This window comes from Panthera pardus, unplaced genomic scaffold (genome assembly GCF_024362965.1).
Source record: "Panthera pardus isolate Hobbes unplaced genomic scaffold, ASM2436296v1 HiC_scaffold_6, whole genome shotgun sequence".
In the NCBI taxonomy this organism is placed as follows: Eukaryota; Metazoa; Chordata; class Mammalia; order Carnivora; family Felidae; genus Panthera; species Panthera pardus.
The window spans coordinates 117103324-117125867 of NW_026526991.1; the positions used below are offsets into that span (position 1 = coordinate 117103324).

At 38.7% G+C, this 22544-nt stretch overlaps 1 protein-coding gene across 4 annotated transcripts in view; it reads right to left on the bottom strand.

Moving 5' to 3' along the window:
- The window catches only part of MYO3A (myosin IIIA), a 243195-nt gene that overhangs the window by 26692 nt on the left and 193959 nt on the right, over positions 1-22544 (bottom strand). For 3 of the 4 annotated variants that reach the window (XM_053894937.1, XM_053894943.1, XM_053894939.1), the window contains 5 exons: positions 20464-20575; positions 17974-18136; positions 16308-16431; positions 11659-12562; positions 9468-9612 (listed from right to left, as the gene is read on the bottom strand). In XM_053894937.1, the coding sequence (XP_053750912.1) occupies positions 9468-9612; positions 11659-12562; positions 16308-16431; positions 17974-18136; positions 20464-20575 (1448 nt within the window). The remainder of the gene's footprint in view (positions 1-9467; positions 9613-11658; positions 12563-16307; positions 16432-17973; positions 18137-20463; positions 20576-22544) is intronic. The other variant, XM_053894938.1, reaches the window with a different exon arrangement.

Sequence of the window (22544 nt, forward strand, 5' to 3'; positions counted from 1 at the left end):
CTCCCCTGCTCACTTGTGTGCTCTCTCTCTCAAAAGTAAATAAACATTAAAAACATTTTTAAAAAAATTAAAAAAATTTAAAATACATTAGATACTTGAAAAAAGTTATTTTCTCTATAGGATATGAAATTATAAATATATTATACATGAACTTACCTTGTTGATTACACTACTGTATTAACTATGCTATATAATTTCTCTGTGAATTGATCTCAAGTAGCTAAGTAATATGGTGTCAAAATATGTAAAGAAAAAACTCAGTTTCTAGTGCTGCTATTATTGGTCTTTTTGTGTGCATTTTAATCAAAACTTTAATGGGAAGTTGAGGGGGGGATTACATTGTTCATTACTCTCCTGCTTCCATGTTAGCTCCATGTTCTTCCTAGTTTAGAATAGGTACAAAGTATGGAATGAGGAGAAATAATTTGAGTGTAGAAAAGTGTAGCTGTTTCCATTGAAGGCTTCTAGGTCAAGTATTTTGTCTGAACTAATTCAGTTAACTCATCAAAAATCCACACTTCAGAGCGTAAACTTATGTAAGATAAACTGTTTAATATGATTAGTGTTTAATATGTAGTTAAATACTGAAAATAAATGATTCTCGCTGAATTGTAAGATTGTAAATAATATCATTTAATTTTATATACTGAGTTTTTTTAAGAGACCTGGAGAGTTGGTATTACTTCTTATGAAGAAAGAGGAATAGCAAATGAATTCAGGTAGATAAGTGTTAGGTGGGAAGCAATACAACTTTTGAAATCTCTTTACCTTCTACTCTTAACAAAAAAAATAATACTATAAAATATATAACCCAGCATTATTTGAACTACCTGGCTTTCACATGAATGTAAGCATGTTTATAGATGCAGGTGGACATCTATTCTTGGATAGTTTGCAAAATGCATTTCTAGGTGCCAGCATTAAATGGCAAGATGACAGGCAGTCCTTAAAAATAAAGCAGATCAAACCTACATCATAGTAACTGAAAATATAAAGCATTATTGCATGGATATAAATGCCATAAAAATTTAGAAATAAATGGAAAATTGTAAGTTTTGTCCCCCCTGACATTTACTCTGAAAGCAACATAAAAGCATTTGTATTATATCCACTGTTTGTGTGCATGGCAAGGGGCAGCTTTGATCTAGTGTTGAATTTTCTGTTGATATTACGTAGATGAAGCATGGGAATTACAATAGCATTCTTATTTGTTAACCTTGCAACCCATTAAAAAATTACAGCCTGTTGGATAGTCATAGCTTCTTTGTAAAAGGAGAGAAAGAGAATATGCTTTTGTGTTACCCGAATCTATTTGTCCTAGAATTAATCTTTTTTCTTCTCTTCACAGTGGTCAAAACAAATCGCCAGGTGTACCATAATTAAGAAGAAAAACATCCCCCCCCACCACCACACTATTCAGGGAGTAATAATGCAATGTCATTGTATACTTATGAATACAACAGCATTTATTAGCATCTACGACCCAACGGCCATGCTCCAGTTACACATATCCTACACTACATTTCTCTCAACAAAAATGCAGGTACAATTAGCTCATATCAGTTTCAATTTATTACAACTGTTATCAAAACAAAGATATAAAATAAGTAGTTCATGTGCTTACCTTATTTTATTTTTAAACTTCATAACTAGATGCTCAGTTTTCATTTGGACATTATTTTACTTCGACACTTGTGCACATTAAAAAGATACGTCTCCCAGAAAAAGAAACCTTGCAGAGTAAGGTTAGAGCTTGTTAGAATTAATTTGAAAAACTTAATTATCTTCCTGGACTATCCATGTTTTCTAGGGCTTTCTTTAGAATAGGTAAGAAGTTTCCCCAGCTACTTTATATAATCCACCTACGGCTTACTGAGTTCTTACAACAGAGTTCGGTGTAGCAAATAGTTGAAGGTGCCTATGGATTTGTGAGAATCGTGAGAGAATTAAAATTTCAGATGACTCTTAGCCCTGTTTTAATGATGGAGTTATTTGTAAATGAGCTTGATTTTGTTTTCCCAAGTGAAATTTTTCATGGGGCGGGGCATGGTTTGCCATGAAGGTCGGTACCGTAGGGGTGGCCTGCTGAACCTAAACTAAGAGCGCATCAGCTAAATCTGCCTCCACAGGTGAGGGCAGCTGCTTGGACTGCAAGGTGCCAAATTCGGGGGTTGGTTATCCTGTTGGTCTAAGGAGACAGGTCGTCTATATATTATAAGAACTTTTTTTCTTTCTGACTGGAGGAGTCTAAAATCAGATAATATACACAAATCCGTGAACATTCAAAGAATGTAATGTGGGGCGCCTGGGTGGCTCAGTCGGTTAAACTGTTGACTCTTGATTTTGGCTCAGGTCACGATCTCATGGTTCGTGAGTTCAAGCCCCATGCTGGGCTCTGCGCTGACAGTGTGGAGCCTGCTTGGGATTCTCTCTCTCTCCCTCTTTCTCTGTTTCCTCCCTGCCTTGTGCTCTCTCTCTCAAAATAAATAAAGTTAAAAAAAAATAAAGAATGTAATGTTACATTTTTTTGTTTTTATAAAAACCATACTTCCAAATTTTCACTCCTCTGGTCACTATAGTTTGTTCCACTGTAATTCAAGGAGGAAATTAAACAGCTTTCTGGCCAATTAATAAGCAGTTACTGAACGTCTACTGTGTGATGAAGGTATGCTAGGGTAACAGAAAAATGAGTGCACAGTAGCATATGACATGGCATAGGGTTGAAAATCTCTTTGAGGAGGAAAACACTAATCTACACCAAATACCTCTGAAGTTAAATAAGTACATGCTGACTTATTTAACTGATAATCTACTTCCTCCAGGTGTGCACCTGCCTACCTGTGTGAACTCTGTGATGCCTGAAGGTGTATGAAGATAACTGAGAAAATCACTAGAGCTGGAGGAATAGGGAATGGGTGGTAGGAATTCCTGGTTTAAATGTGGTTAGGAGGGGGGCGTTTGGGTGGCTCAGTCAGCCAAGCGTCCAACTTCAGTTCAGGTCAGATCTTGGGGCCTGTGGGTTCGAGCCCCATGTCGGGCTCTGTGCTGACAGCTCAGAGCCTGGAGCCTGCTGCGGATTCTGTGTCTCCCTCTCTCTCTGCCCCTCTTCTGCTTGTGCTCTGTCTCCCTCTCTCCCAAAAGTAAACAAACATTAAAAAAATAAGTGCGGTTAGGAGACTGGCAAACTTGTGCTGTTTTATAAAGAAAACAAGAGTCCAAAACTTAGGTTGGAGTTTTCCTATCCTGAGGTGAGACAAGCCCATCCAAAGGTACAATGAAATGGATCTAGAACCATTGCAGGGATTAAATACTGACCAAGCAATATCTGGCTCAGTGTGTGACCTCAGTTGGAATTCTTTATATTTGCCATAAACTTTCATAGACTAGTCAAGAAATTTTTTAAACTTGCAGAGATCACTAAAATATATGAACATAGAGTATACCCAATGATAAAGCCTAGCAGATGTTGTGAGTGTAATCTCCCAAAATGCAGCACAATGAACATTTGCATCCCCTTTTCCATCTGTATCTATTCTAATATTAAAAAACTCTGGGGAGTTTAGTAAATAATTCCTAATGCATAGGAAATTCAGTGGAGACTTTATAATTCTCTTCTTGTTCGGTCAGTATCATTCTACACAACACCCTAAAAACCTTCTTACTGGGGCTTCTAATGTGCTAGGCTCCGTGGTGTTCTTCCCAGCTCTCTGGTTGCTCCTCTTTGCTGGTTCCTCTCTCCCTGATCTGTATGTGTCTGAACTCTTGCTCTAGACTTTCTTCTCTTGTGATTGGTGGACTTCCTGAATGACCTCACGGCTTCAGGTGCTACGCACTTATCCACCTGTCTGTTGACTAACCTCTGCATCTGTTTACCTCCTCAGCCTCACTGCATCTGAACCACCATCACCTCTTGCTGGTCTTCCATGTTTATCCTTTGTGCCATCAAATTCTATCCCTACGATGCAATCCAAAGGATCTTTCAAAAATGCAGTTGTCTATGGCAGGGTTGAGTATCCACTGTACAACAATTCAGATGTACAAAAATGTAACCTGAGTCTCTTAAAACCAGACTTAATTTTTACCTCTTGGTGTTCGTTTCCATTTTCTACTGTTACATTATTTTTTAGAAGTTTATTTATTTTGAGAAAGAGTGTGTGTGAGTGTGCAAGCAGGGTAGGGGTATAGAAAGAGGGAGAGAGGGAATCTGAAGCTGATAGTATGGAGTCTGATGTGGGGCTCAATCCCACGAACTGTGAGATCGTGACCTGAGCTGAAACCAAGTGTCAGACGCTTAACCGACTGAGTCACCCAGGTGCCCTTCTACTGTTAACATTGTTTTTAACGAATCCTAGTTAAACTCAGTCTCTTTCAATTTTCTTAATGTGTTATGAGTAAACTTAGTAATTTTAGGTTTCTGACACTCCTCTTTTCTCCCTGGGTCACATCTAGGTTGGGGTTGGCAGACTTTTACAGCCTCACGGTGTCAATGAAAATAGTCCATCTGCTCTGTAGTTATTCCCAGATTTTCATCAGCATCTGCTGAGAGTGACTGCTATCTAGTCTCTGGTCACTGGCATCTACTACTTCTGCCAATGTCCTCCCTTTCTCCTTGGTTCTGGGTTGTCAGGTCCACCCAGATCCTCTCGGTCCTCAGGCCACATCACGCTCTCTTGCAGGCTCTTCCTCTGCTACTCTCAGGGACACAGGACAACTCAGATGTTTGCCAAGTTAGCCTTAAAGCAGTGGAGTATAATATGTAACCTCTCTACGTGTGTTCAGAACAAAAAGCGCTCCCTCTAAACCTGGGGTCAAAGAAATGTCACTGAATAACAATTCTCCCCCTAGAAGCTAAAAATTTATCTCTGATATTTTTGTTAGGTCCATTTAAAAACAAATAATCCAGTGAAGAAATGGGCAGAAAACATAAATAGACACTTCTCTAAAGAAGACATCCAGATGGCAAACAGGCACATGAAAAGATGCTCAACATCACTCCTCATCAGGGAAATACAAATCAAAACCACACTCAGATATCATCTCATGCCAGTCAGAGTGGCTAAAATGAACAAAACAGGAGACTATAGATGCTGGAAAGGATGTGGAGAAACTGGAACCCTCTTGCACTGTTGGTGGGAATGCAAACTGGTGCGGCCACTCTGGAAAACAGTGTGGAGGTTCCTCAAAAAATTAAAAATAGACCTACCCTATGACTCAGCAATAGCACTGCTAGGAATTTACCCAAGGGATACAGGAGTACTGATGCATAGGGGCACTTGTACCCCAATGTTTATAGCAGCTCTCTCAACAATAGCCAAATTATGGAAAGAGCCTAAATGTCCATCAACTGATGAATGGATAAAGAAATTGTGGTTTATATACACAATGGAATACTACGTGGCAATGAGAAAGAATGAAATATGGCCTTTTGTAGCAACGTGGATGGAACTGGAGAGTGTTATGCTAAGTGAAATAAGCCATACAGAGAAAGACAGATACCATATGGTTTCACTCTTATGTGGATCCTGAGAAACTTAACAGAAACCCATGGGGGAGGGGAAGGGGAAAAAAAAAGAGGTTAGAGAGGGAGAGAGCCAAAGCATAAGGGACTCTTAAAAACTGAGAACAAACTGAGGGTAGATGGGGGGTGGGTGAGGGGTATTGAGGAGGGCACTTTTTGGGATGAGCACTGGGTGTTGTATGGAAACCAGTTTGACAGTAAGTTTCATATCAAAAAAAATAAAAAAATAAAAAATGTCAGATTGAAGAATAAAGTGAACTAATTCGACCTTCTAATCATATTCTAATCATTTAGGTCTCTTCAAAGTCCCTGACAAAGCAATTTTGAGTAAGAAAAACAGAATTGGAAGCATTATACTTCCTAATTTCAAGCTGTATTATAAAGTTATAGTAATCAAAAAGAGTATGATATTGGCATAAAAACAGGCACCTAGACCAATGGAACAGAACAGAGAAACCAGAAATGGACCCAAGCATATATGTTTTGATATGGGCACCTGAATACACAAAGGGGAAAAGGCAATTTCTTCAACAAATGGTGCTGGAGAAACTGGATATCCACATACAAAAAGATGAATTTGGACTCATCTTGCATCACACAAAAATTCAGCTCAAAATGGATTAAAGACTTAAGCATAAAACCTGAATCCATAAAAATCCTAGAATACAACATAGGGAAAAGCTCTTTGACATTGGCTTTGGCAGTAAATTTTTGGCCATGATAACAAAAGCACAGAAAAGTATATCAAAAAGCTTCACTATAGCAAAGGAAACCATTAACAAAATAAAAAGGCAATGTATGGAATAGGAGAAAGTATTTGAAAACCATGTATCAGATAAAGAGTTAATATCAGATAAAGAGTTAATATCCACAATATATACAGGGAACTCACACAACTCAAGCAAAACACCAAGCCACCCCAATTTAAAAACTGACAAATGACCTGAAGTGACATTTTTCCAAAGAAGACATACAAATGGCCAATAGTATTTGAAAAGATGTTCAATATCACTAATCATCCAGAAAACGCAAATCAAAATCACAGTGAGATTTTACTTCAACATCTGTTAGGATGGGTATTATTAAAAAGGCAAGAGAAACACACGTGGCTAGGATGTGGAGAAAGGGAACTTTTGCACGTTGTTGGTGAAAATGTAAATTGGTACAGCCACTACAGAAAACAATATGGAGGTACCTCAAAAAATGAAAAGTAGAACTACCATATGATCCAGCAATCCCCTTTTGGATACATATCTAAAGGAAGTGAAATAAATACCTCAAATAGGTATCTGTGTTCCCATGTTCACTGCAGCATTGTTCACAATAGCCAAGATGTGAAAACAACCTAAATGTCCATCAACAGATGAATAAAGATGTCACACACACACACACACACACACACACACAGCTTCGTAGGAAGCGGCAACCCCTCCCCCACTCCTCCTTTCCCTTTAAGGACAGGGCTGAGCTGCTTGCTCAGGGACACTGCCTGGTTTCCCTGGCTTCCCTGCACCACCAATACCTCACTGCCCCACATTTACCAGGGCTGCGGCACACATAACCAAGAGGGAAGCTGAAGTCCCCACCTTTCCCCTCTGCTTCCAACTGTCAGCAGGCCATGTGGGCCTGGGTCACAGGAGGCTGTCAAACTGATGGGCATCTGGGCTCTGACTTGTGAAGCTGCTTCTTAACATCAAGAGGTTCTGGGCCAGGGCCTGAGAGCAGTGGTGGTAGAAAGGGCAAGAGAGCCACTTTTTGTGTGTGTGTGTGTGGAAATTTATTATCACATTAACTAACATATAGTGTATACAGTGTAGTCTTGGCTTCAGGAGTAGATTCCTATGATTCACCACTTACATAACAAAACCCAGTGCTCATCCCAACAAGTGCCCTCCTAAATACCCATCACCCATTTTCCCCACCCCCAACCCCTCACCTCCATCAACCCTCAGTTTGTTCTCTGTATCTAAGAGTCTATTATGGTTCAAAAATCTATAAAGAACTTACCAAACTTAACACCTGAAAAACAAATAATCCAGTGAAGAAACGGGTAGAAGACATGAATAGACATTTCTCCAAAGAAGATATACAGATGGCCAACCAACACATGAAAAAAGGTACAACATGACTCATCATCAGAGAAATACAAGTCAAAACCACAATGAGATACCACCTCACACTGGTCAGAGTGGCTAAAATTAACAACTCAGGAAACAACAGATGTTGGAAAAGATGTAGAGAAAGTGGAATCCTCTTGCACTGTTGGTGGGAATACAAACTGGTGCAGCCACTCTGGAAAACAGTGTGGAGGTTCCTCAAAAAATTAAAACTAGAATTATCCTATGACCCAGCAATAGCACTACTAGGAATTTATCCAAGGGATACAGGAGTGCTGATGTGTAGGGGACACATGCACCCCAATGTTTATAGCAGTGCTATCAACAATAGCCAAGTTAAGGAAAGAGCCCAAATGTCTATCAACTGATGAATGGATAAAGAAGATGTGGTGTGTGTGTGTGTGTGTGTGTGTGTGTATGCATGTATATATGTATGTATGTGTCTCTCTCTATATATACAGAGACACATACATATATACATATAATGGAATATTATTTGGCAATGAAAAAGAATTAAATCTTGCCATTTGCAACAACATGGATGGAACCGGAGGGTATTATGCTAAGTGAAATAAGCCAGTTGGAAAAAGACAGATATCATGTTTTTACTCATATGTGGAATTCGAGAAACTTAACAGAAGACCATAGGGGAAGGGAAGAAAAAATACATTACAGAAAGGGAGGCAAACCATAAGAGACTCTTAAATACAGAGAGCCATTTTTGTTTTCAAAGCTTCACTACAACTATAGACTTGAAAATAATGTGGCAGGACAACTGACTGGAACATGAAGATATTTTCTCTTCCTCCCATATCAAACAGTCAGGCTCATCTTAGTAACTTCCTGCCTAAGGGGTTTTTGCAGAAGCTGCATGAGGTTAGTAGGATTTCCGGTCTTTGGCAACACCAAAGTCATTGCAGAGGTGATGCCAGGTGTCTTGGTAGGGATGGCGAGAGAGCAGGAGGCCTCCAAGAAAGTCAGGGAAAATAAATATTCTCCCAGACAGATGTCAGCAGGGCCATCAGTGGCTGCTTCTGGGGGAGGTTATAAGGCTGCAGAAAGGATGGCTACCTGAAGCATGTATGGACCAGGTGAGACTCCCGACTTGACAGTTTCCAGGTACCTGCTGAGGGTATGGGAACAGCACAGCTCCTGACTTGAAGGGGTCATGATGCCAGCGAGAAGATGGGTGTCCCAACAGTAACTGTGTAGGCAAATAACTAGTGACCACAGGCTCAGGCTCTACCTGGTCCTTTGATGGATGTGTAAGACCGCAGGGTCTTTGCACAGCCCTGGAGAGGGGAAGGCCTGATAAATACTGAGTTTGAATCCCCTACCAGTTTAGCGAAATGGGGACAGACTGTGACACAGTTGATCAGAAGAAAAATATAATAATGCATTTGGGTTTGTCATATGAATGGAGATTTGAATCTCCTATAGTCTACTTAAGGTTGCAGATGTTGACAAAGGAATAGATATTTACTTTTTTGCTCCCTCTCACCAAACCTGCATTCTGCCCACTCCTCCAAACTCCATCTCTATTTCCTTCTTGTGTCATTTGAAAAGTTCTAGTTAACGTGTATATGAAGGGGGAAAAAAAAAGAAAAAAGAAAAGAGGGGAGAATGAAGTCAGAGAAAGTAGAATGTGTGTGGAACATTCTGGAAAAGTTTTTATCTACACATGAGAAATGGAATGAAGAGAAGGTTCTCCCCCAAACAGTTAGAAAATAGTTACCTCAAACCTGACATAGAATAAAGGTCAGAAACTAATAAACAAATAGAGTATCTGGCACTATGTTTCCCTTCAGGAAGTTCTAACTACTGATTTTTACCTGAGAGGCACTGCTGAGAAGAAACTCGTCTATTAATTGGCTTATGAGGATAGACACCCAGATAAAGAGGCTTCAGTTGCTGTGACAAAATCATTTCATTCAGTTTTTTCTGCAGAATGAAATATTCTTCAGATAACTTTGATATCTAAAAAGAAGGTCATGTGTCAGATTAAATCAAGGAAAAGAATTCAGAGGGCTGCACATGTACACCAGGATCTGGTAAATTCCTGATTGACTGTCCCCGGGACTCTCACGCACTTCTCCAGAACCTACCTTGAACCATGTCTGAAAACCCAAGGTCCGAAAAAGTCCTCACTTGACCAAGCCTCCCCCTTGGTGCAACTTGCGCATCTCACATTTTCCATTTACAAACTGCCAAACGTGTCATGCTACATGAAGCATTCTGTCCTGATCACTCCTCCCTGGGGTCCCTGAGATCTGGCTTCTGTCTGTACCATTCTGTAGCAATTGCCTTTCTGCTTTTAGCCCACAGAAGCCTTTGGTTGCCTTTGATTGTGTTAACCCCCTCCTTTCCTTTCCGGTGTTCTTAGCCTCAAGTCAGGGCTCCTCTCCTCTGGCTCCTCTCTTTCCATCCAGCTCCTCTGCCTCTCTCTGGTCTGCATCCTGACCCTGTGGACATCGCTGTACTGCTGGGCTGTATGTGGAGCTCCTGCTTTTCTACCTCTAGCTTTGTCCCCCTGGAGTGCTGAATCTACTTCCACGGCATTATTATCCAGCTCTATGGAGATGATTTAGTAATTCTGCATCTCCTCAATGTCCCTTATGCGTAGCAGATCAGGTATCCAATCCCCAGTTTGGTCTTTAGAGTAAGAAAATGTATGCACCAAGGAAAGGAAGGACTGCATGCATATTAAACTCTCTATGTCCGTGTGCTTAAAAAAAAAAAAAGAACAGGAAAGGACTGGCAGATCTCTACTAAAAGCTACAAGTTGGAGATGTTTAGGCCACACCTATAACATGAAAGTGGTGCCCAAGAGTGGCTACTGTGCTTTTGCATGGACGCAGTCACTGTCAGAGACAAAGAGCAGAGTTTGGGGACCCAAAAGTATTAGGCAATCCCTCTTTGAACTAACCCATAATGATATTTCTTCAATGATTGTATATACTATTGATTACCCTGGTGATGCATATTAACTTACAATATGCATTTTAGAGGTCATCTAGTTAAAATCCTTCACTTTACATAAGAGAAAAATAAAGGTGATTTTCTTAAGGTCACACATAAAGTGATTCTCTTAAGATCAAACACCTACAGAGAAGGCAAGACCTGGGATTGGCATTTTCAGCAGCAGCTCCCTGTGGTCTCTCCCTCCATAGTACTAAGTAATCAGTGTTCCATGTACACCCATGAGAAGCGCTAAAGCCAACTGCCCCCTTCTAAAAACAGCCAAAACATGCCTACTCTTGGCACACGATATACTCCAAGAGGGGATTGTTTTTTGCGGTTTCTTATTGTCACAATGTAACATGTAGATTTCTACCTTCATTGCATGTATGCCTGAGTATGGCTACATGCCTAATTTTGACACCTCATTATATCTTCTTAAAATCTGGGGCAGGGGCGCCTGGGTGGCTTGGTCGGTTAAGGTCCGACTTTGGCTCAGGTCATGATCTCACGGTCCCTGAGTTCGAGCCCTGCATCAGGCTCTGTGCTGACAGCTCAGAGCCTGGAGCCTGTTTCAGATTCTGTGTCTCCCTCTCTCTCTGCCCCTCCCCTGTTCATGCTCTGTCTCTCCCTGTCTCAAAAAATAAGTAAACGTTAAAAAAAAAAATTAAAAAAAAATCTGGGGCAGAAAAAGCATAGATTTTAGAGGATTTATAACACTTTTTTTTCTGTTTCTTTTTCTTTTAAACTCTAGTGAAAGATCTCAGAGAAGGAAATCTGCATTGTCCAATGTCAACATTTTAGTAACCTGCATCAACCAATGACTAGTCTCTTGACTACAGAAGGTTTTTATCGTATTTTATACTACTTCTAACAGCACATCGTCTTAAAAATTTATGGCTATTTGAATAGCAAAACCTTTGAGACATTCATTAAAGAGGGTTGCAGCCTCATAAAAAGAGATGAAACAATTATTAATAATTATTAATTAATGGTACATTTACTTCAGTTACTGTGTAGTTCCCAGAGATTTCTACTAGTAAATAAATCTGTTTGTTTACATACCTGTTTTGAAAAGATTGCCAAATCACATGCTTCGTTCTCTAAAACTGCCTTTGAGTCTCTATCATTCTTTGTCCTGATATTACAGGATTCCTCATGTTTTGTGGGATAGGAGTATAAATCATGGGTATTTGTTGCTACTTCTGTTGGTTTTGAAACAACCTTTTGACTTTGCAAAGAAGACATCCTGTCCTTCTGTAATTGCTGCTTTCTCTTGTAGCCCCGGTATTTGCTCTGAATGAACACTGCTGCTCTATCTTCCTCCTGGGCGTGCATGCTGGCTTGGGCTGGCCTCTCTCTGACCGACCCAGGCGTCAAATGGCTTCTCTGATGGCTGCACACTGGTGCATTCTGGGTAACTACAGATGTCTTCTTTTCTTTTTCCTTGCTATCTGCATTTTGATGAACCGACCTTTGGCTAAGACTGGGTTCCAAACTTTTTGTTAAAGAAGGTTGCTTTGTCTCATTCTCCACCACCCAAAGTCCTGGGTAGCTTGGCCTTTCCGAGATGGCCTTCCTTTCTAGATATGCTACTTTTGATTCTTCAAAATTCCTTTCCTCTGCATACCTCTGGTAGTAATTCTGGAGCACAGTGTTCTCCTCCTCCACTCTCCTTACCTTACTATTCTCTTCCAGGTCTTTCGCATATTTCTTCTTAGGCTGTCCTTCTGTCCAAGGGTCCCCCACCAGATACACTTCCTGCTTAGCCTCTTCTCCATACATGTTATTCATTTTTTTCTGAGTTTGATGTCCTCTGTTGTTACTTTCAACAGCAATCATGGCTTCCCCTTCAACTCTGAAAGTAGAAGTCTTTACTGCAGATGTACTTCCTTTATTATTTGGAGCTGGAATGACTGTTTCGTTAGTAGGGACCACATTTTCTGTCTGTTTCTTCACAAAAGATTCCCTGTGTAAAACATACTGCATCTGAATATATGATATTAAACTGGACCTTATTTACCTGTATAGTGTTGGGAGAACAGTAACAGGGGCAAAAAAACAAAAACAAACAAAAAACCCCAAAAAACAAAAAACAAAAAAACCTCCAAATAAAAACTTCTCAAGTCACGTTAATCAAATGTTTCCCACACGTTCTCTCTAGCAACAACTGTGGTAGCTGCTCTAATAATGACGAAACCAGTTTCAATTTAGAATGAGAACTATCCTAGCATATTTTCACTTAATGAGGCATCAAAACCCTAGGAATTTAATCACTTCAAAACATGTATTTTTCTAAAGAAAGTACCTACGGTGAGGAGAGGTTGTGGAAAATATATCAAAATTTGAGACTAGTAAGCAGGGTATGTTCACTAGGCTAATGTGCTGTATTTAATAAGCTCCCTCGAGCTCTGGTGATCACAGTAAATATGTTACAAAATTAAAGGGAAACAGTGTCCTTGCTACGGTTCATGATCATATAATATGTTGACCAAAATTTCACAGTTGTTACTTTACCAATATCCTCCCAAAATGATTTTCCTTAAAGATAACATTTTCTCTAGTTTTTTTTTTAAAGCCACATAAGTTTCTTTTTCACTTTTTTTTTTTCTTTTGGTGAGGACAAAACCCTCACAAGAGCAATATGGCCATGAAAAGTGTGTTACAGTACAGTGAAAAAGTCATGACCTGATACCCTGACATGCTACTTGGGGAGTTTTCAAAACTTTCCATTTTGGCTTAGGAAATCCATGGGAGATTTTTGGTCCTTTGCAATCTGTTTGTACAGAAGGATTTGTCTGGGAGTCAAACTTGGAAAAAGTTACTGGAATTCAATTTATCTAATTCCACTGGCCACTTCCTAGGCCTATAACAGCATCTTCAGGTTTATACAGGAGGCATAATAGAATCTCTGTTATTTTGCCAGGGACCAGAGAAGGAGGCAGGATACCAAGAACCCATAATTTTAACGAATGGCTATGCTAGTATTTTGAACACCTTCATAACACCCCCAGAGAATGCCTATACTAATCAAAGTATAATTAATGAGAAAAAGATAAGCAAACTACCACAGAGCTATAGCAATCAAAACAGAGTGGAATCGGCATAAAAACAAACTCACAGATCAATGGGACAGAATAGAGAGCCCAAAATAAACACACACATTTATGGCCAATTAATTCAGGACAGAAGAACCAAGAATATACAATGGGGGTGGAATAGTCTCTTCAATAAATGGTTTTGGGAAAATTAGACAGACACATGCAAAATAATTAAACTGGATTCCTATCTTATACTATATATAAAAATCAACTCAAAATGAATTTAAAGACTTGGACATAAGACCTGAAATCATAAAACTCTGAGGAGAAAATATAGGTGGTAAGCTCCTTGACTTTGGTTTGGCAATATATTTTTTTTTCTTTTGGATTTGATACTGAAAGCAAAAGCAACAAAAGCAAAAATAAACTAGTGCGACTACATAAAATGAAAAAGCTTCTGTAAAGCAAAGGAAACCATCAATAAAATGAAAAGGCAACCTACGCAATGGGAGAAAATATTTGCAACTCACAGACGTGACAAAGGGTTAATATCCAAAAATATGTGAAGAACTCGTACTACTTAATAGCAAAACAATGAACAACCTGACTTAAAAATGGGCAGAGGATGTGAACAAGCATTTTTAAAGGAGATGAAAAAATGACTAACAGGTACATGAAAAGGGCCTCAACATTTGGAAATGCAAATCCAAACCATGATGAGGTATCACTTCACACCTGTTAGAATGGCTATCATCACAAAAGACAAGAGAAAACAAGCATTGGTGAAGATGTGAAGAAAAGAGAATCCTTATGTACTGAGAATGCTGTGCTGGTGGGAATGTAAATTGCTGCCAGTTTGGAAAATGATATGGAGGTTCCTCAAAAAACTAAAAATAGCACTACCATATGATCCAGCAATCCTACTTCTGGTTGTACATCCCCCCCCCCCCCCCCAAATCAAAAAACAAAGCAATGATCTCAAAGAGCTATCTGCACTTCAATGTTCATTGCAGTATCATTCACAACAGTCAAGACACGGAAATAACCTAAGTGACCATTAAAGGATGAATGGATAAAGAAGATATGGTATACATATTCAATGGAGTATCATTCAGCCACAAGAGAGAAGAAATCCTGCCATTTGTGACAACATGGACGCAATAAATCAGACCGAGGAAGACAAATACTGCATAGTATCCCTTATGTGTGGAATCTGAAAAAGAAGAGAAAAAGTCAAACCCACACAAACGGACGGTTGTGGTTTTGAGGGGGAGGTAGAAGAAATAGGAGGGAGAGGCTGGAAAAAGGATACAGCCTTCCAGCCATTAGAGGAATAGGTAGGTCTGAGGATCTCATATAAAACATGGGACTACACATGGTTTTGTATAACTGAATTTTGCTAAAGGAGTAGAATTTCAATGTTCTCACCAAAAAAGCACAAAAAGGAACCATGTAAGGTGATGGACGTGGTAATGAATTAGATGGGGGAATCTTTCCACAATGCAGATGCATATCAGATCATCATGATGCACACTTCAAATATCTTCTAATTTTGTATGTTAATTACACATCAGTAAAACTTAAAATTTTAAAAAGATGAATAAGTTCTTGGGATCTAATATACAGCATGGTGATTGTTAACAGTACTGTATTATAGACTCAAGAGGTGCTAAGACAGGTGTTCTTAAATGTTGTCACCACACACATACACACACAGAGTTGTAATTATTGAGGTGATAAATGTGTTAACGAACTTCACTGTGGTAATTATTTCACAATATATATGTGCACCAAATCCTCATGTTGTACACCTGAAAGTGACACAGTGTTATAGGTCAACTGAATCCCAATAGATTAAAAAAAAAAGACAAGGGTCCTGGGATTGGGGCTGGAATGATCTTCATTTCCCTGGAGACCACTCTTTCTTCTTTCGATCAATTCAAGCTTTACCACTGAGGCAAAATCTATATACTTTCTCTTCCCCTAATCCCTACCAAGATCTTCCATGCCCTACTGCACAATTTGCATATTTTTATAGCAGAGTTAACTTGTGTTATTAGAATCACATATTTATTGGTTATATCTCCTTCCCATGTTTCTATGGGCAATTTGAGGATCAGGATTTTGTCTCATCTATCTACATGTCTTCACAGCTTACCGTACAGCTTTATGTATAAATGCATTCAGGTGGATCTGCTAATAAGCACTCAGAAATATAGATATGGAGGCTCAAGAGAAGAAAGGGCAAAGTGTCATGCTTTGAAGATTGGATTCTGGCTTAGGAGTTATGGTATACTGATTATTAACACCATGGGAATGAATGAGAAAGCCCAGAGATGATATTCAGATGTGGAGGAGGATTTAAATATGGGGACGGGAGGAGGAGTTAGCAAAGGATACTCAGAATTAGGAGCAGAAATGCAGAGTGCAATCCAGCAGAAGCCTAGGAAGAAAAAAAACTATGGAAGGAAAGTGTGGTCATCAGTGTGAAATGCCAGTGAACTCCCAAATAGGATAAAGAACACAAGAGTGGCCACTGGGTGTTCACTGACATTTAATGCACTGGTATTAGGAGCCTGATTAGGTACAAGAAAGACTGTGAACTTTATTTTGACTTTACAGATTTGAAAAATGTATAATGTCAAAATGGTATAAAAATGAACATCAATATACCTTTTATTTTCAAAGTTTTTCTTGTAGTCAAATTGCTGATCATGAGTCTGAAGAGTTGTTACTGCTGTGTTTTTTGTGTTAACAATTTCTTTTCTTTGTTTCCTGACTAGATGTCCTCTTGCAGCTGAAACATACAAGGTCCAGAGTAGCATTAATCAGAATAAAGAAAAAGCCATTACTTAAGTGAATAGAAACAAATTTTTTTTGACAATCAATGTCAGGAAAATGAAATTAAAGAGCCCAAATAGGACAGGTTCATAAAAAGTATTGTTCATTAACAAGATTCTTCTATAGCAAGAAAATAATTAAAGTGCCTTTTGCATTAAGGACAGTACTGGGATGAAACTAAAATGAAAGAGATTAGCTAAGTTGTTGAAAAAGACAAACTGTATTCATTTGCTTAAATCTGCTAATAATTACGTAAGCTATTTACAGGAGAAAGCCCCTATTATTTAAGAATATGTTTTGGACTTTTTGGCCAATTATCCTTGGAACCAGATAGATTTCAGAATTCAGCTTTAAACTTTTTTATTTTATAAAGGTAATTCAGAGCAAATAACACATATCCTATAACATTCCCCATGTCAGGGCAGCATTCCATAATCAAAAATACAAATATTTCTCCAGAAAACCAATATTGTTACTAGGAGTGATGAAGGACTATAAATATTAGGTCATGTTTCACTGCCAGATGAGTTGTGAAAAACCGTTTCTTCAGTGTTTTATAAATTGTGAAACTGTGGATAAAGAATCTGATCCCAAATTTTAGGGATTTGCATTTTGATGCCGCAGGGAGAAGTTAAGGGCTTTAAAATCCCCGAAGAGATGAGCCCTTACGATTTGACAGACCCGTGACTGGAACGTGACTCTCTCAAATGTTAGTCAGCTATTCTGTCCCCCATGTCAGTGCTCCTCAGAAGGCAGGCTGCAGATCATAGTGGATCATAAAATGGATTAGTGGGCCAAATCTAGCATCTAAAAATGAAGTGGGATAAGCCAGAACAGAAAATATCAGAGTGCATTGCATGTAGTATGTGTGCATATCAGGTTACACGGGAGAATATAGTTTTTACTATGGAAGTCCACTCAACACGTTGTGGAAGATGCTTTACTGAACCATACCAGGTTCTAAATTTAGTTTCTTATTGAAAAATGGAAAGTGAAATCTAAAGTCTGTTGATCCATTTTAATAAAAATGTGTAAAGTATTATTATAAATATTATTTACCTACAGTTAATAGAAAGAAACGGATGCCCTTTAACATAATGAGATTTAATCAAGTGGTCAAACATTGTGGCAAGTGTAACCTTTGGAATAAAGTAGGAAAAGTGTTATTGTCCAATGGATTATAATAATATGATTCCTGAGATCTGTAACTAATTTAATCACTTGTATCTTGCACAAGAGGTCAATTGTATTTCATTGATCCTTGACAGAAAATCTAAAAATTAAATTATTTTATTTAAAACAAAACATTCAAATATTAAAAGTGTCAATCACTGAAGCAATCAGATTTAGATTTAGTATAGAGAAAGCATCAACGTAACCGAGTCTGGAGTTAAATACAAAAGCCACATAAGAATGGGGGTTTGAATACAAGATTAGATGTCCATATCTGAACATAACATTAAGTTTTGTTACACGGTGAGACCATCTGAGTGATTACCTGACTGTATTATTATAGCACTCTCTTTTCTTTTCTCCTGTATTTTTTGGTACCTCCTTAAATCCAAGAATCCTCTGACACAGGCTTGAATCAAAATAAGCTTGTCAATGGCTTCCTTTCGCATTAAATTTAACTGTTCCACATGATAATATTTAAGGAACACCTTAAAAGAGTGAAAATAAAATACAGATAAGACCAGGGCACGCCAATGTGAAATAGTCATACGCTATGAAGAACAGATTACATTCTAAATCTTTTTCAGATTTTGGAAATCACTATCTTCTGCTTGTTTGGCCTGGATTTTGCTACATTTTACATTTTTATTCTTGAAGAAAACCTCTCTTTGAGAACAAATATTGTTTAGCAATCATACTGTTCTTTGCAGCCAGTTAACTAGGTTTTGTTGACTGGGCCAATAAGAATGGAGGATGGTCAGCTCTTGTATCAAAGTTTTAGCATCATATACTGTGAACAAAGCTAGATTTTTATGTTTTCAAAAAGACAACTGTATTTTTCAAATTAAAAAGTCTTACAAATCTAGCTGTAAGACAGAGGACACTTACAGCTATAGCAATTCACTCATCAAATGTTTATTGACACCTGCTGTATGTACTCATCTGCTGAGGATACAAAGGTGAATAAGGCAGGGCACCGTCCTTCAGGGCCTCTCATGTTGTCAGTGGAGGGACTAAGGCAGAGAGATGGCCCCAGACAGAACAACATTCCTGCTAGACTCAGTGGCCCCCACGGAGAAAGGAGGACTGACTTTCAATCACTCTAAAATCGAAATGAATTGAAGAAACGGAGGGGCCTGCAGGCCTGGAGTTATTCTCATTTAAGAGTTTTCAAACTCCCCCAGGAAATAGGAAGATTTTTTTTTCTTTTAATGGATACATTTACTAATAAAAGTCACCTAAAAGAAAGTTTATTGAATCCACTAAGAAAGTCACTTAAATTCAAATTTAACAGCTGAGTCATAAGAACTGGTAACACTGAAAGCAGAACCCTCTTTGCAGCTCCATGACTTGAAAGCTTGGCACCACAGGCAGGTTAGCATTACAGGGTTTGACGGAATTTAGTTTTAATTTCTATGGGACTCTGGACGCTAATTTATTTAGTCCATTCTACTGTTGACAATTCATTTAAAATTCAGTCTGTTCAAAAAGGTCATCTTTTTTTATTATTTTTTTTGTGCAGCATTAGAAATGTTTCTGTATTGAATACTTTTATTCATCTTAATGAGTTGGAAAAGGTGAAGTGGAAAAATACAAACAGCTTTAAAATGCTACTTAAATACCATGTAGGACTGGAACTGCAAAAGGCCCTTTTTACGAGTTAAAACTCCATTTGAAGTTAGGCATGTGTTTCAGGCCATAAATCGTGAGATTTCAGCCTGACAAAATTCATCTTTGTGATCATCTAAAAGAAAATGGTATAAGTGAGATACACATCTTTTTTAGTGCTCAGAATTTCGCCTTGCTAACTACTGAAGTAAATATGGATTACTGAATATGTAAGACACTCGGTCTAAGATAAATATTTTTTAAAATCCCTTAAATTGTTAAGGAGTAGCTTCTTTTGTAAACATGAAAATTCTCTCCCGTATCTTCCACCCCTAGACACGACTAATGTGGACGTTTGTTTCAGTCAATATGGCTGACAGTGGTTATTCTTGAAGGTCAGTCTCTGAGGACTTTTCTTTAGATTGACTCTTTTCTCAATCCTCCCCCCAATGATATATTCAGTGTAGCCCTAAGGCCTCTTTATTTCCTTATCCCCATTTTGTAATGCTTTGAGGCTATCTGAGGAGCCTAATGCATCCTTTCTCCAAGCAGCCACCTATCTTACTTCCATACGCAAAATCTGTTACGATTTTTTTTCTTCATTCTCTAAGTGATTAAATAAGCTAAAATCTCTCCGGTCTCAACATAAACATAAACACAGTGATAGCCAAACCCTTATAGCAAGTCTACTAACAATGGTGAATATTTTGCTCCAGATAAATTTGAAGTTTACAACAGAAGCAGATTTGAGAATTAGGAAAAAAAAATATTAGGAACCTGTTCAGATCATTATGATTTTCTACAGAATATATTCTGTATATATTATATGATATTAATATATATTAACACATTCTGAATATTTATAGACTATATTTGTGGTGATAAAAAAGAGAATATATCTCAGTATGTTTTTAATACTACTTGAAATGCACTCACTCTAAATTTCATCTTTTTATTTTTGGATAAATCTTCAAGAGAAACTTTTCTCGAATTTCTTAAAAGAAACCTTTATGACAACAAAGTGTTTAATTCTGCTGAAGAAGAAAATCTTTATGAATGTGTCAACTTAATTCCCTAGTTTAAGCTAGAGCTTCTGTAACATAAAAAAGCCACAATATTTTCAAGCACTGGAAAATGTTATAATTCTCAGTAAATCCAACACATTTACAATTATTATTTGTCCTTGAAAATTACATGCAAACATTACTTTCGTTTTTCCAAGAGCCCAGTTATCCAGACCAGCTTTTTCCAAAATGGTGGCACAGGTGTCAGGGCTCACTGGGGGTTCTTCATTCCACTTGTAGCAGAGAACATGGTACCTTCGAGTGGGAGAAAGTGCTGGTTAGTATTTCATAAAGTTTCCATGCCTCAGTAGCCTGGTGGATACTTGACAGTTCTGTGCAGGGAAGAAAGAGATTCCCAGACTCAATGCACAGGACCCTTCTCAGAATCCTAAAGTAGACTGACACAAATCCAGACCAATTCGTTTGTATAGATTTGAGCATTGTTTTCTCAGTTTAGTGATTACTTTTCAACACTGATCACTGAAATCTCCCACAAAAACTCCATCACTAAAAAAGAAAAAAAAAGTTAGTGGGGTATTTTAAGAGGAACAGCATTTTTCTGGGTACTAAAAGCAGAAGGATTGCAGTGGCAAGAAGCAAAGGGAAATATTTCATTTTTTCACCTTCACAAAAACATTGGAAGCTGATCTTAAAATTGGATGAAGGAGTTTAATTCTCTGCAAACCTCCTACTACTGTATACACACCATCGAGCACTGTCCTTTGAGGTACACTTTGTGTCTCACTGGAGGTTTTCTCTATTGGTTTAATACATCAGTAATTGAGGGGAAGAAGTGAGTTAAGGGGTTAATGCAGGAGAAAACTGAAACAGGCCACCAGGTGAATTACAGAAAGAAAAACCAGTTGACCATGGTCAATAATCTTGTGCAGTTTTCTAGGGTTTCCAACATGCCCTTATTTAATTTCTTGGTGCAGGATTAACCTGCTGATCCAGAGGAAACAAAGCATCAAGTTTTGGTAGGTTTTGAATTTCAAAACAGAGGCCATGTGTGTGGAAGAGTGAGGTGGCATGGTCAGGAGAGCTGAGTTCTCATCCTAGAGACTAATTACCCGTGTAAACATGGACACATCACGGAACCTCTGTAAATGTCAATTTCTTCATCTAAAAATGAGCCTGTAGATAAAACCTCTAAAAAGAACACACTCCAGCTCCAAGTTTCATCCTTGATAAACATGCAGATGAACTCTTTTCTGTTAGGCTCTTTGGAGAATCCTGGCCTAGAATGGTCTAGAAAGAAGTGATGGTCATAGCTTTTGTCATCTGTGCAAATAACCTCAGGGAGTGCCCGTTAACGTCCCCTCATTCTTTAGGCCTGCCAACTTGAGGACTAAACTTGCTTGTGGACACGTTGTGACTGAGGAGCTACTCTACCCTTCCAGCCTCCCAACTATCTCCTGGTTTTACTTCTTTGCAGATCCAGCCAGGATCTCGTGGCTCATCATATGAACAACCCTTCTTCTCATGCTCCCTCTCTTGGTCTTTTGTCGCACATGCTCTGCAAACACACAAACCTGGACCAGCCAATCATTGTTCTCTGCCCTCCTGTCAGGCCTTGGAGATCTGCCAGAGAAAAATCATTCACAGCACGCTCCCCTATGACCTTGTGGCTTCCTGAGTCAGCCGAGTCCACAAGGACACCAAGAATCCTGATTGGTGTCCACAACTACTTTCCTCACTCAATCCTCACAACTGTTTCATCTCTCCTGTCCTGTTCAAATCTCCCACCTGCCCCTGCCCTCCGCGCTGCTCTCAGCAGATAAATGTGTCTTCTATTTTACCAGAGGCCACCAGATGCAAGCTCTACTGGCTTCCTCCCCAGCTACAGATCTGTTTGTCCATTATCGATTCTTCCCTTCTCCTTCAGAGGAGATATCCACTCTCCATCTGCCTGTGTTCTAGAGGTCATCTCTTCCTCCTCTCCTTTTTCAAGCCCTTTTCTCTCTTCTGGTGCCTTCCATTTAGTTCAAGACAAACCCTCTAAGTATGTCTCACCTGAAACGATTCTCTGTAGCCCACCCACTTCACAGAGAAGTTGAAAGATTGCTTAAAATAATTGTCTCCATTTCTCTACTTCCCATTAATCAGCAGCTCCTGGAATCTGATTTAATCACATAGTAATAAGGACTCTTATTTAATCACATAAAGATCTTTTAGTGATGAACTCTAAAGGGATGTCTTCCATCATAATCCTAAGTGTTGTTTT